Raw genomic sequence first — 13,109 nt, 5'->3', positions numbered from 1 at the left:
CGAAGTTAACGTTGCTAAGTCACTTCGCATGATATTTTGGGTCTTGTTTTGGTTTGATATTCTTAGTTTACAAGAAGTTTCAGAGAGAAATACGCCGCTTTCATATCGCCACAAGGGGGCGCTCAGGCAACACCAAACACATGCTTCATACTAGTTGCTGTGTGATCTCATTAAAAAGAGGAATAAATCATCTAGCAAATATTGTTGGCATCAACCTAAAGATTTAAGATAGAAAATACAAGTAGAAACACACAAATCTCTCAAATATTAGTTGTGAGTTATGTCTTATTAATTTCCAGGTTGGGGGAATAAACTAATTAATGGTTAAATTGACATATTAATGCTCACAAACTGTAAACAAACAATATGAGGAAGATCTGGTGTAATTGGAGGAAAGGTATCTGCAGGAAAAGGGAAACTGGACACACACAACATGAGACAGAACAACTTTCATCGCCACCAGCAAGACTTTCTTTAATCGTGACGGTCAAAGTGAGACGACACAGACGCCATCACTTCCAGTAAAGAAATGAAACATGACGGTACAATTAAAAAAAGTTAACAAAGCACTTTTTCCTTCTCTTCCTTCTACACAAACGTGTTAAAGCAACTTGAAAAAACTGAATTCACAATGCTGAAGCGATCCACATAAATACTTTTCCAGGTAGGCAACATGACAGCACAACATGACCAAATGGTTCAGGGTTCACTTTCCCAACACAACACATTCACAGAATCCTCCCTGGGTTAGAAAAGAATAGGAGATCAACTGAACCTGATGGGAAATATCAAGGAGGCGCCACTGAATTTTAAGTATGTAACAAATAAATAAATGCAAGAATAACACAATCGATTCCTCTGATCGCCTGCTGCTCCGTCAGGACCAGTACCAGAACCTTGTAAACACAAACACCATCCATGTGTTCTAATGACAAAAATAACAGCACTCGTCTGAGAAAAAACATTAAACTAGCTACACTGCTCCATGTTGGGATGGAGACCAAATCTGAACACCAACACTTGGCACTTAAGAACTGAAATGAAATCAACAAAGAAAACATTCCTCTGCAAGTAAATGTACACTATTGTAAACAACTAAATGCCAACTCCATGGCGTGGTTGGAGACAATCAGTATGTTGGTGGCTGGCGTACCAAGACTGTGTCACCGTGACGATGAGGCGTACCATGTCCAGTGTTTTGTTTTCCCTTTAAGAAAAAGTTTGCCGTCGTTTGACCAAATAGTTGTAAAAAGATTCAGTCTCTCTAAAGTCGAAGGTGACGACATTGTGAGCCTTTTTTTTTTTTTTTTTTAATACAGTCACTTGAACTGAGATGATCAGAGTGAGACGAAATGATTCACAAATGAGAACCAAGAAAATAAAGACTTGCTCCGGAGAAAGACAGCTTTGAAACGATGCTTTTAGATCCCAGGATTGCAAAGTAAGTGGTTTCCGCATCTTACAAAAGTTGAATTGCAAGGCACTGTAAAAACTGCAAATGGGTAACAACTCAAATTACCGAGACATCATTAAATCCAGTGAACAATACGGCCTGAAAGGTTCTAATTTGGTCCGGAGGGAGAGGGAGCGTCTGCAGCAAAGCAGTGAAAGCCTACTGTGTGTTTTGGCAGTGCCAGGCCCGATCAATTAGAAGCACATTTGGATGACATCTGCTTCATCCTGGAGGATCCACTATCTGAGGAACAAACTAAAGGTTGATCTGGTCAATATCATCGCCGTTTTAGAAAAATTGAAATTTCTCCTAAGTGGACTGGAACACGGTCAGCACAACAAAAAGCCCCCGCTGATTTAAATTACGTTCAAACAGAACATCAACTTCACATTCATGTATCTCTCACAGGGCTTCACTTCAGAGGCCGGACTCTAATCTAATCTGAACTGAAAGTCCTCCGCAGCAGCAGAACACATCGTCGGGGGAGCGTAGATCAAAAGAAGAGTTAGACAAAGCAACGTGACATGGCTCTGCAGTAAACATTTGGCCAACAAACTCTGTTATTCCCTCCATCCCACTGTAGCTGCACAGAGATCACTCCGTCTGCTGGCTTCACCCCAGAACACAACAACAAATAAAATAGCCCCTTCAAAACCATACAACTCAGATAACACAACAAAACAAAAAGGACCCAAATACTTTCATGTATGGAGCGTTTGTGTGTCTGTGCTCTGGTCTGACACTGTGTGTGGAACATTAGAGTGCAAACACTGACAGCAGGGTCTGGTTAACTCAAAAGAACCCAAACTGAGAGGACAGAGATCTCCACCAATAGAAGAAAAGAAAAGTTCTGTCTGACAAACGTGTGTGTGGCAGAGTCACTTTTTGAGGGGCTGGTACACTGAGGCGTTTGGGTCCAGAGAGGACGGACTGTTGTCCATGAACTTGGAAGAGTAGTGTGGGGTGACGGGGCTGTGGTTGCTGCCGTCTGCTGTGTAGGACAAGCTGGGCATCACTGCCATCACCTCGGCTATCTTCTGCTTCAGGTCTGCGATCTCCTGCTCCCTCTGGTGGATGTGGCCTGGAAGGGTCAGAGGGGTAAAGTCAGGTCAAGTGTGTGAGGTAAAGTGTGCGTGTGCCTCTAAACACAGACTCCTGATACTGTGACCCTGATCTCTGATGCCTGACCTCCAGCCCACAGCCTATGATGCTATCTGCAGCTGCCTGTATGATGTCATCCTGTTAAAACTCTACCTATGAGATCATCGAACCAACCACTGATGTCATGCTGTGTCGCCTCTACACATATTTCAGAGTCCTTAGCTTCCTGCTGTCGCCCTGTTTGACGCCCTACTGTCTTAATTAACTTGAACATTAGTTTGCCTCGTTTTCTTCAGGGTCTCAGTTCTCCTACGACCCGACTGTCCAAACCATCGGCCCGGGTCACCGTCCCCTCGTCATCCCTTTCTTTTCTCTGCCTCTCCCTCTCTTATCTCCCCCCTCTTTCTTCCTTAGTGTATGTGAGTTCTCCTGCCGTCAGTGATCACTGCATGTACCTTGTGCTATCTCCAGCTGCCTCTTGGCGTCCCCCAGGGCAGAGAAGAGGTCAAGCTTGATCCTGGTCTCAGCACTCAGGCTATTCTCCAGGTGCTGTGTCTTCTCCTGCATGGCTGACAGTGCTGACATCAACACCTCAGTGTCCTTCTCGTTCTCTTTATACTTACGCAGCTCCTGCAGGAGAGGAGAGGAAACAGAGGACATGGAGATGAATGGGAAACCAGATAAAGGGGTTTGTGCTACAGAATCTAAACTACAAGAGAACAGTTGTAGATATAGTAGATGTAGAATAATAGAATCAATCAGAAGTTACAGGATCTTATTTAATTCGCTTCATGTTTATTCAGCAGCAGTTTATTATTCACTCTCACCTGACATTTGACCTCCAGGTCTCTGATCTGCTCCTCCTTCAGTTTGGTGTCCATGCTGAGTTTCTTGCACTCTGTCTCCAGCTCTCTGATTCGACTGCGCAGAGAATCAGTCGACTCCACCCTGAAGGTGGAGAGAACATCCAGGAAAAACTCTAAATGAGACTCAGAGTGGCATTGTTCAAACATTTAAAGGATGAAACAGTGTGTGGTTGATTAATTGCTGCTTAAACTACATGTCCAGGTGAGAATGATGTCATCTAAAGTCCTGTACCTGGTGGCAGCAGCTAAGGCGACGGCTCGGGCAGCGTTGGCGTCTTCCAACTTCTTCCTCTTCCTCTCTTCAGCCAGTTGTTTCTCAGCCAGGGCTCGGGCGTCCTGCTCAGCCTTCAGCCTCTTCTCCAGCTGTGAGATGGTCTGCTTGTCCTTCTGTTTTGCCTGGACAGCACTGTGGAGCCTGACGCAGAGAGAGAGAATACATAGATCCAGTTATCAATATCTCAAGGAAATCACATTTACAGTGACACAAACACTTTCTCTGTAGTCAGCATCTTTGACAGAGCCCGTGTACCGACTTGTTCTGCAGCAGCTCGTTGTCCTGGCGGAGCTGGCCCAGTTCAGAGCGAAGGCTGCGGTCCTGGCTGCTCAGGGAGGAAAGCTGACTCCGCAAATCTGATTCCAACTGTCTGTTGGCCTGGAGATCTGCCTTCAGACGCTTCACATCTTGCTCCAGCCTTTCAGGGACAGAAGAAGAAGAAGAAGAAGGGGGGGGGCACAGGGAGGGAGAATGAGTGATGGCGGTGAGAGGAATTACTCTAATTGCTTTTACAGTCATTTCTATGGTAACTGTGGTCATGGAGCAGCAGGCGACCTCACACTGCGGTCATTACACAAGGTGCTTCAGTGTGTGTGTGTGTGTGTGTGTGTTTGTCTCTTACCGCACAAGAGCATCTGGTTTGCAGAGCTGATTGTTGGGGATGCAGTTCTCCACGGGGTCCTTCTGACCTTTCCCCGCCCCCTTCTGCTTCTTCTCATTCTTATTGGACGACGTTCCCGCTGGCAGACTCCCGTTGGTGGAGCTGTGATTCCGTGGCGACGAGTTGGAAATGTTGCCCCCGCCGCCGCCGGCGTTTTTGTAGTTCTTTCCCGTGCCCCCCGCCTCCTCTTTAGCGGAGTGTGTGTTGCTGTCAGTGTGTGTGTGTTCTCCTGCTAGGTCGTTATTCAGTCTCTTCCCCCCGACACAGTTCTCTATGTATTCTGTCTCCTGTAGTTTGGAGTCCAGTGCATGTATAATACTGTTATTATTGATTCCAACTGTGTGTTGCTTTTTGCCCTCGCGCTCTTTTGCTGTGGCGTCCTTCCCCTTCTCCTTCTCCTTCTCCCGGTACTCCAGCTCTGGTAATGGGACAGGAGTGCATTTCTTTCCAGGAGGCGCTCCGTTTTGAGATACGGCCGAGGCCTCGACCTCTGTGACCCCTTTAGCTAGAGCGGCTGGAAGGAAACAAGTGAAGAAGAAGAAGATACACTTTATTAGATAAGTGGAGTTATGAGGCGACATACGCAACAACACGGAGGGACTGAAGTTAGAATACATGATAAATGTACCGACACGCGGATGTTTGTGATTGATTTAACAAGTAAATGGCAGAAAACAGATACATCTTCAACTTCTAACTATGAAGTAGTACAGATTCATTGAAATAAAAACAAAGCCAAGTCCTATTCATTCACATTCTATAGATCCATCTCCTGACAATGCACTGTGTGTGTGTGTGTGTGTGTGTGTGTGTGTGTGTGTGTTTGTCTCACCCTCCTCTGCCTCCCTCTCCTGTCTTTGTGGCATCTGTTGCTCTGGCGGTAAGGCCTGCTGCAGAAGCTCCATGTAGAATTCATTCTCCTTCTGCACTTCCTTCTGTTTCCTGAGTCTCATCTTGTAGCTGACGTAACTCTTGAACCCAAAGCCCAGAGTGACCACCGGATAGCCGATACTGGAAAGAGGGGGGAGGGGACACTGGGAGTGAATGTAAGGTCACCAACGTATCTATTCAAGCAGTGGGACTAAAGACAGAATGACAAAGAGGAGAAGAACAGATTTCACATGATAATAAATCCGAACCATGTTTACCAATGAGCTGCAAAGGGTCGACACAAGTCTACATGAAAGTTCTTCAGGTCTTTGAAGCGGATGGCTGCTTCTATGTAAACAAAGAGGATCCACAGCGACACGGTGGGTAGACAGACTCCTCTCTCTGGAAGACAGTGACACACCGAAAACACTTCATCAGACCTCTGGGAAACTCTGCAAGACTTAGATTGCTTTTGATGTTCTCTTTGTGTGGATAAGTGGCTGTTTGAATGTCAACAAACCTGTGTGCCAAACATACTGGACCCATACATATGTGCTGGCGGCAAAAAACAGCCATTGGACGGGGATGAAGAGGAGGCAGATAATGTCTGATGTAAACGCCACACACACGAAGAAGACTGAGAACGCCTGAGAAGAGCCGGAGAAAAGAAGGAGAACATTTTAGAGCATTCGAGGCATGTTGCGAATTACTTTGCTGCATTTGTGTACGATAGATGTGGATTTAAAGTGTTATCCTATCAGAATACGGTAAAAAAAAGAGTCAAAGCTGCATTCTTACCAGGCCCTGATATCTAAAGGAGTCGTAGACACTTCGGATGAAAAGCCAAAAGGGCCACAGGTACTCAAATCTGAACTCCAGCACAAAGTCAGCCAGCAGAACTAACACCCACACCACCAGGAACTTCAGGTAAAGGAATGTACTGTGGGAGAGGAAGTGAAAGAGACAAGAGATAAGCAAAGCAGGCAGTAAGAGGAAATACTACACAGAGCCTGAACGGGTCCAGATGATGACAGACAGCAGGTTTATTCTGACCCATATTTGACTGTGTGACCTCAGGCTGCCACTAGGAGTCAGACAACTGATTAAAGGCAAAACAATAGTGCACATTTTTCTTTCTAACAGGGTTTCTATCTTTATATTTTTGCAAAAATAGAAACACTGATGAGTCAGACCATTAAATATTGAACGCCTAGGTCAGGCTGAGGGTTGTGTTTAAGTGTGTGTGTGTGTGTGTGTGTGTGTGTGTGTGGGGGGGGGGTGTTGCACATTAAATCCAATTCAAATTTCAAATTAAATATCGTAATTGTGTGTGTTTGGTTCGCCTGTGACCATTTGAGTCGCAAGTAGTCTCTTTGGCGCGTTCAAATTCAGAATGTTGTCAAGACAAAGTAGAGCCGAAAGCCGAATCCGCGTCGCCCCGACAATCAAACCGAGCGCTCCTGACAACGCTACTGTCACCATACAAGTTCATATTATCACATTTTGCTCCAAATATATCGACAAAAGCGGAACGCGTTACACCACAAATCACACGCATCGAGAATGTCAACGCCACCTTTAGTCAGAATTTAACCAGAATCTGCAATTTAAGTGGCCAGCTCGGATGAAAACATGAACATATGGGAAACAACAAGCTACGGGCCTTTAATATTAACAATAAGCGCCCCTGTTCGGTTACTGGTACATCGCGTAAGCAGAGCGTGCGTTAACATGCGTGTAAGCGGCTGGCAGCAGTCTCTTGCCATAAGCAGAGAGGCGCCATTGTTGCTCGGTTCCCCCCGGCCCGGTTCTCGTACCTGCTATATATACCCTCGGTGATTCGGTTCCGTTTCAACGGCCGTCGGAGTTTGCTGCAGTCCGCATTGCGCCGCTTCATCCTCCCCCTGTTGATTCACCTGTGATATTGTTCCGGTAACTGCAGCAGGAAATTTCATACAGTCATCCCAACACACACACTTCTTCAATTATCCACCATTGTTGTTGTTTTATGCACATGAAACAAAGAAATAAATAAAAACAGTCCGCGGAAGGCCCCTCCCCCTTTCACGACACGCTGCGTCGCGCGCGGACGTCTGACGTGACGTGTCGTGACGTGAAGCCAGCGTCGACACGACCCGGCACGCGCATCCAACATGGCGGTTCCCTGCTACTCGACACGTCCGGCTACATTCTAGATGTTTACTAACTTAAAATCAGCGGTGAGTGAAAAGATTGTGTCTTATGGCGATTTTGTTTTAGTCCACGCGTTACACTGCGCTCTGAGGGTACTGCTGGAACATGAAATAGCTTTAGTAACACGCTACTTGGGTAACTTTTCTATGCTCATGCTGCTTACCCACGTTTGTTTTCAGTCGTGCACACGTTGCTAATCAACACGTTTGTTATGTTTCTATTTGAATTTACTCTAAAATACCGATATTAACACTTAGAACAAAGATTTTTAGAAGTTTGATACTAATACCTTGTGATCATCTTTAGTTTCACAAGGGAACGTAGGAGAAAAATGTCATTTTAAGAATAATGCAGAACAATGTTCTTATTTACCCTCCAAATATACATATAACCTAAGATTCGTGTAAGTAAGTGTTTATTCTATCAGCAGTCAGCTAATTATTTCTGATATTTAGGCGACAGATCATACAATAACTTAAGTTGTGTTCTTATTTACCAACCATGTTTGTTTACAGTCCAGTTATGGTTTTGTGTATATTAATCTGATGTCTTTTTGTAGTTTTAAACTCATTTGCGACCTAAAGTTGCATTTTGTTTCCACAGATGATTCAATTCACAGACATGGGAGAGAAAATGGTGCCAACTGCTGAAGAAAATCAACAGGCCGTTGAAGAAAAAAAAACAAGAGTTCATGAAGAAGAAGACAAAGGAACAGGAGATGACGGAGAGCATGATAAAGAGAAGGATGAGCCGACGCCACAGGCCCCAGATAAGACTGAGGACAAGCAGCCAGCACCTAATCAGCCTAAAGAGAAAAATGGGGAACAGGTCCTCAATCTCAACAATGAGGTGGTCAAGATGAGGAAAGAAGTGAAGAGGGTGAGGGCGCTCCTCATCAGGAAGCTGACGCGGCAGATTTCTGCGCTGAAGAAGAAAAAGGGTAAAGAGATGGAGGTAGAGAGGAATCAGAGGAGAGCGACGCGACTGCTGGAGGAGATCCACGCCATGAAGGCCCTGCAGCCAGACAAGGTAGGAGCGCCAACGCCTCTCAGGAGTCAGGATCTTTCATTTGATTCAAGAAATATGTTTTAAAATGCATAGTTAATAATTTTCCATCTTTTCCAGTTGACTAAAACAGCTTTAGAGAAGAGTTTCAACTTCGAAGAGGTTTGTAAAAATCCCAAATGTACGATTTCCGACCGGGCCGTCGCTCGCATCGCCACTCACCCTCAGTTCAACAAGAAGGTCCAGGCCATCAGAGCTGCTGTAGAAGCCTTCAAAGAGGAGAGGATGAAGGATGGGAAACGGCCTGTGAACAAAGAACTCGTACAAAGTAAAGCTGAAAAGGTGACGCCGCAATTACCAGACACTCATGGAGAAGGAGAAGATGAGGAAGAGGAGGGGTATCTTTCAGCAGAAGGAAAGGAAACGATTGACGATGTGGAAGGTGAGAGTCTCCTGAACGTCACTGAAGAGGCAACTTTTTTCGATCTGTCTGACTGGAGCAAACCACCTCCAGCTGAGACTGCTGAAGAAATACAAATACCAGAGGCCAAGAGTGTGAAACCTGCAGCAACTAAACACAGCCACGTAAAGGATTCCCCGAAAATTAAACAAAGTAAAGCTCCAGAACAAAAGAAACCCAATAAGAAACCTGCACCTCAAGTGAGTCAGAAAGAGGAGGAGGATGATGATGAGGAGGAGGAGAGTGATGTGGAGTCATCAGATGATGAGGAAGAGAAAGAGTACTTTGATGACAGCACAGAGGAGCGATTTCACAAGCAGTCCTCCCAGTCAGAGGACAGTGATGATGAAGATGACTTCTTTTTGGGAAAAGTAAGTACAATGAAGAAGAAAAAGAAGAATAGTGTAGAAAGGGAGAAGAAGGATGGAGATAAATCTGACTTGACAGGAAAACCGACAACTTCAGACCAAGGCCAGCGTGAACTTGATGAGCTTGAGTCCAGGCTGAAGTCAAAAGCAAAGAAGCTTCAGAATGTCTTCTGTCCTTCCCTCTCGGGGTCAAAGGCCAGTGGAGGTGCAGGCAGAGGCAGGGGTGGGAGTCAATCCAGGGGCCAAGGGAACCAGAGAGATGGCAGGAATTTTGCTAGAACCTCCAAGTTCCAAGAGCAGCATAAAGACAGACAACCCAGAGCTGAGTCAGTTAAGCTGCACCGTGAAGGCAGACAGCCTGAATCACAGGAAAGGGGCTCAGCGTTTGGTGGCAGAGGGAGGGGACGGGGTCGGGACGCCAGGAGAGGAGGCGGCTTTACTCCTCAGGTGCAACAACAAGCCCTGCATCCATCCTGGGAGGCCAGTAGGAAAAGGAAGGAGCAGCAAGGACAAATCCTGGCCTTCCAGGGTAAGAAGATCAAGTTTGACGACTGAAACTAGTTTTCATATTGCAGACTGCAGACCTTTGGTTTAGAGGTGGTCGTATTGTGATTCACAATAGCTGGCGTACAATGGAATGTCTCAAGTTTCCTCTAACAAAGATTTAAGAAATTGTAAACTTATAAATTGAATAAGTCACTGAGATGATGATGATGGTGTGTGTGTGTGTGTGTGTGTGTGTGTGTGTGTGTGTGTGTGTGTGTGTGTGTGTGTGTGTGTGTGTGTGTGTGTGTGTGTGTGTGTGTGTGTGTGTGTGTGTGTGTGTGTGTGTGTGTGTGGAGGGGGGGTCGTTTAAGATTGGAGGGGAAAATAATGTTTTGTATGTTAAACATCACTGATTATATATTGTTGAAATATCATGGTTTCCCTGCCTGTGGTTTACTGCCGAATTTGGTATGCATCTTTGTCATATAGTAGATTTAACCGTGAACAGGTTTGAAGAACTGTTAATGCTGTGTTTCAGTTCTACACATAGGTATTCAGGCAGCTCTAGTGTTGGAATTTGTATGTTATGGCTTATATAAAGTTCATCTGACACTGTTCCATCACATCCTTCCTTCATATCCTTCTGTTTCGTTCTAAAAGTAAACATTTACTACATTTCCCTATAAATATAGTTGTACAATGATACATCTAAAATCAGACTTCAACTCTATTGCATTCCATCTTAGTGGTAAACAAAATAAGGTTTGAGAACTAACATTATAGCAGTAATGTGCTTGTTTTCTATCATTTAAAAAGAATTATGTTTCATTTATGCATTTGAATTTGTCAATAAAGGCTTTTTTCATTTGTGTTCTTGTCAGAAATGTATTCATTTGTAGCACCAGTTCGGTATTGTTGGGTTTGTACCAAGAAAACACATTTTTTAAATACATAGTTGATATAAATTACAACACATGAGGTGGAAGTACAGCGTTGTCATCGAGAGAATAACATCCACTTTGCTCTCGAGCTCGTCTCCCATTGGTGGGTAAATTTGCGTCATGACGTCACGTATGCTGGCGCAGATCGCGCCAGCATACGCAGTTTGAAGATATCCCGGGAAATGAATCTCGCGCGGGGAAACGCCTCTCCTCCTCCGTCCTGGATGTTTCAGCGATGACTGGAGCGCCCACTTTTGGCCTTATTTCATTATGTAAGCGTTATTTAGAGAGCGAATGCGAATCAACGAACGAACCTCGAAACAACTAATTTTACGGAGAAATGATTCAATGTTTCGGAGCTTCGATGGATGTTACCTCAGAAATGAACGGAGACAGAAGGACTGTGTTGTTGTGGCGTCCCTGACTGCACGCGGGGCGAGTATACACCTAGCTTAACGCTAACACAACACCGCGACATGGCGGAGACCTCCGCTCAAGCGAGCTCCGGTATGTATTTTACTGAATTTGAGTGCACAATTTAAGTTAACAGCCTAATATGTATGTCTAGAGCAACAAACCAACACGAAGAACAACATATACAAAGAGCAGCGAACCGACGGTGACCTGTGACTAGCTTCACACCAAGTTGGTCTCGCGCCTAAACTGTATCTTACTACGCTTTGTTTACACTTAATGACTCGAATTCAGCAGAATTTTAGATTAAACACTCATTTCTTCAGGTGGCCTACCTGCTTCATCTGTACTTATAGCTAATGCTAACTCAATTTAGCTTGCAGACAACGTTATGTAACCCAATGGTGTGGAAATAACGTTCAAGTTGTTACAAATTAGGCGCTAACTGATTCACGTGATAAATAACGTTAAAGATTAGGAGCATCAGTCCAACTGTGTTTTGTTGTGTTGCATTTATGATTTGTTGAGATTAGTTCTGACTAATACGGAGTCTGTCGATACTGACGTATCAACATTCATACTGTTTTAAAACTCTTGACACATCTGTAGAAGAGATGAATATGCACTGTAGTGATCAATCCACGTTATCCATTCATTTGGGAATCCCGTGTCTTCCAGCGCCTTCTCCCAGTGCCGCGGCGCCTCTGGGTTTTCCTATAAAGAGGCGTCAAGACTCCTCACTCCACTTGTTGGCCCAGAGATTTGTGAAGCTGCTCTGGTTCTCTGTTGATGGGAGTATGGATTTAGGAATGGCCGCCAAAGAGCTCAGTGCCCCGAGGAGACGCCTGTATGACATCACCAATGTTTTGCAAGGAATTGGCCTCATCCAGAAGACATCTGCAAGCAGAATCAAGTGGTTGTAAGTGACTAGATGAAGTGTATAGTCTGTGTACTGTACTACTTGCATGTTGCCTCCGCCGTAGTTGTTTCAGTAAATGTCTCGCAATCAAATTGTGTAAAAGTCATGCTAATTTAATTGAGTTTATTGTCTTTACTGGAGCTGCTTTGTGGCATTAATACATGCATGTGTACAGGGGGAATGCAGATTCAATGTATGCTGACCTGTTGGAAGTTCTGACTGAGGAGGAGCAAGAGCTGGACGAGCAGATCCAAACCTGTACCTGCGAGGTTTTCCAGCTGCGCATGGATCAAACCAACTGGAGATATCCTTTTATCATTTCAGATCTGTTTTGCTACATGTTGTTGTAACTAATATTTGTCAGAATCATATGGTTAGTATGACATCCCAAGTAGCATGTTTCCAAGTTAACCTCAGTTATGTGGTAATTGTGTAGTAATGAGAACAGAGTGAGTCAGTCAATCAGTGTTTCTCTGGTCGTGTCAGGTTGGTGAATTTCCTTGACCATATCGATCACATTTGCCTATTTGACTTATGAAGACCTGCAGAGCATTCCAAGCCTGAAAGAACAGACTGTCCTTGTGATCAAAGCTCCTGTGGACACGACACTGGAGGTCCCAAACCCAGAGGAGGTAAAATACTTCAGATCCGCTTAGTACCAGACATGTAACATAAACTTGCCGTTTCACAGCACCCTCTATTTGTCTTGGGTTCAGAGCCTCCAGGTCCACCTCCGCAGCACCAAGGGGCCCATCGAGGTGTTACTCAGCTCCGACGACCCTGTCCCTGTTGGGACAACGGACGCCTCTCCTGCTCGTGGCTTTAATGGAACGCTACCCAACAGGAACGTCTCGCACTCCTCCTCACCTCGCACGTCCGCCGTCCAAGTGTCTTCCAAAGGTGAGCTTTGTTTCTTGAGTATCCCGTGATTTGTACAGACCTACGGTATCTCTGGCTCATAAACTCATTCAGCATTGCTGTACCTTATATAGAAACGTGTCCAGGCGTAGTACATGTATGTGGGGTATCGTCACAGGTACATGATAGTGAAAACAAGAATCTATCATTTTGATGCGCCACAGACACACAAACTGTTGA

The 13,109-nt window shown here is 44.9% G+C and overlaps 3 protein-coding genes across 4 annotated transcripts in view; 2 read left to right on the top strand and 1 right to left on the bottom strand.

The window, feature by feature from the left end:
* Positions 1–444: 444 nt before the first annotated feature.
* On the bottom strand, positions 445–7,288 carry maco1a (macoilin 1a). Of its 2 annotated transcripts, none has more exons than XM_076159922.1 (11): positions 7,043–7,288; positions 6,024–6,165; positions 5,746–5,872; positions 5,504–5,627; positions 5,188–5,366; positions 4,317–4,869; positions 3,954–4,112; positions 3,653–3,835; positions 3,382–3,502; positions 3,010–3,184; positions 445–2,534 (listed from the first exon to the last, which is right to left on the bottom strand). In XM_076159922.1, the coding sequence occupies exons 1-11, from the start codon at positions 7,120–7,122 to the stop codon at positions 2,332–2,334; spliced, it is 2,046 nt and encodes a 681-aa protein (XP_076016037.1). In that variant the 5' UTR covers positions 7,123–7,288; the 3' UTR covers positions 445–2,331. The 2 variants fall into 2 exon arrangements, with proteins under 2 accessions (XP_076016037.1, XP_076016039.1); XM_076159924.1 differs by having other exon boundaries at positions 3,382–3,475.
* Positions 7,289–7,355: 67 nt separating this feature from the next.
* Positions 7,356–10,437, top strand: srfbp1 (serum response factor binding protein 1). Its single transcript, XM_076159943.1, has 3 exons — positions 7,356–7,444; positions 8,022–8,447; positions 8,544–10,437. Exons 1-3 carry the CDS (start codon positions 7,421–7,423, stop codon positions 9,804–9,806), a joined length of 1,713 nt encoding a protein of 570 aa, XP_076016058.1. The 5' UTR covers positions 7,356–7,420; the 3' UTR covers positions 9,807–10,437.
* Positions 10,438–10,829: 392 nt separating this feature from the next.
* Positions 10,830–13,109, top strand: part of LOC143008252 (transcription factor E2F3-like) — a 104,093-nt gene continuing 101,813 nt past the window's right edge. Inside the window, exons 1-5 of the mRNA XM_076159921.1 lie at positions 10,830–11,185; positions 11,771–12,011; positions 12,187–12,317; positions 12,531–12,643; positions 12,728–12,911. Of these exons, the coding sequence (XP_076016036.1) occupies positions 11,155–11,185; positions 11,771–12,011; positions 12,187–12,317; positions 12,531–12,643; positions 12,728–12,911 (700 nt within the window). The 5' untranslated portion in view covers positions 10,830–11,154. The remainder of the gene's footprint in view (positions 11,186–11,770; positions 12,012–12,186; positions 12,318–12,530; positions 12,644–12,727; positions 12,912–13,109) is intronic.

Source organism: Genypterus blacodes, unplaced genomic scaffold (assembly GCF_046128005.1).
Source record: "Genypterus blacodes isolate CSIRO-AG114 ecotype Tasmania unplaced genomic scaffold, CSIRO-AGI_Gbla_v1 ptg000100l_1, whole genome shotgun sequence".
In the NCBI taxonomy this organism is placed as follows: domain Eukaryota; kingdom Metazoa; phylum Chordata; class Actinopteri; order Ophidiiformes; family Ophidiidae; genus Genypterus; species Genypterus blacodes.
Note: the sequence above shows the minus strand (reverse complement) of the source record. Positions and strands in the feature narration are given on the sequence as shown.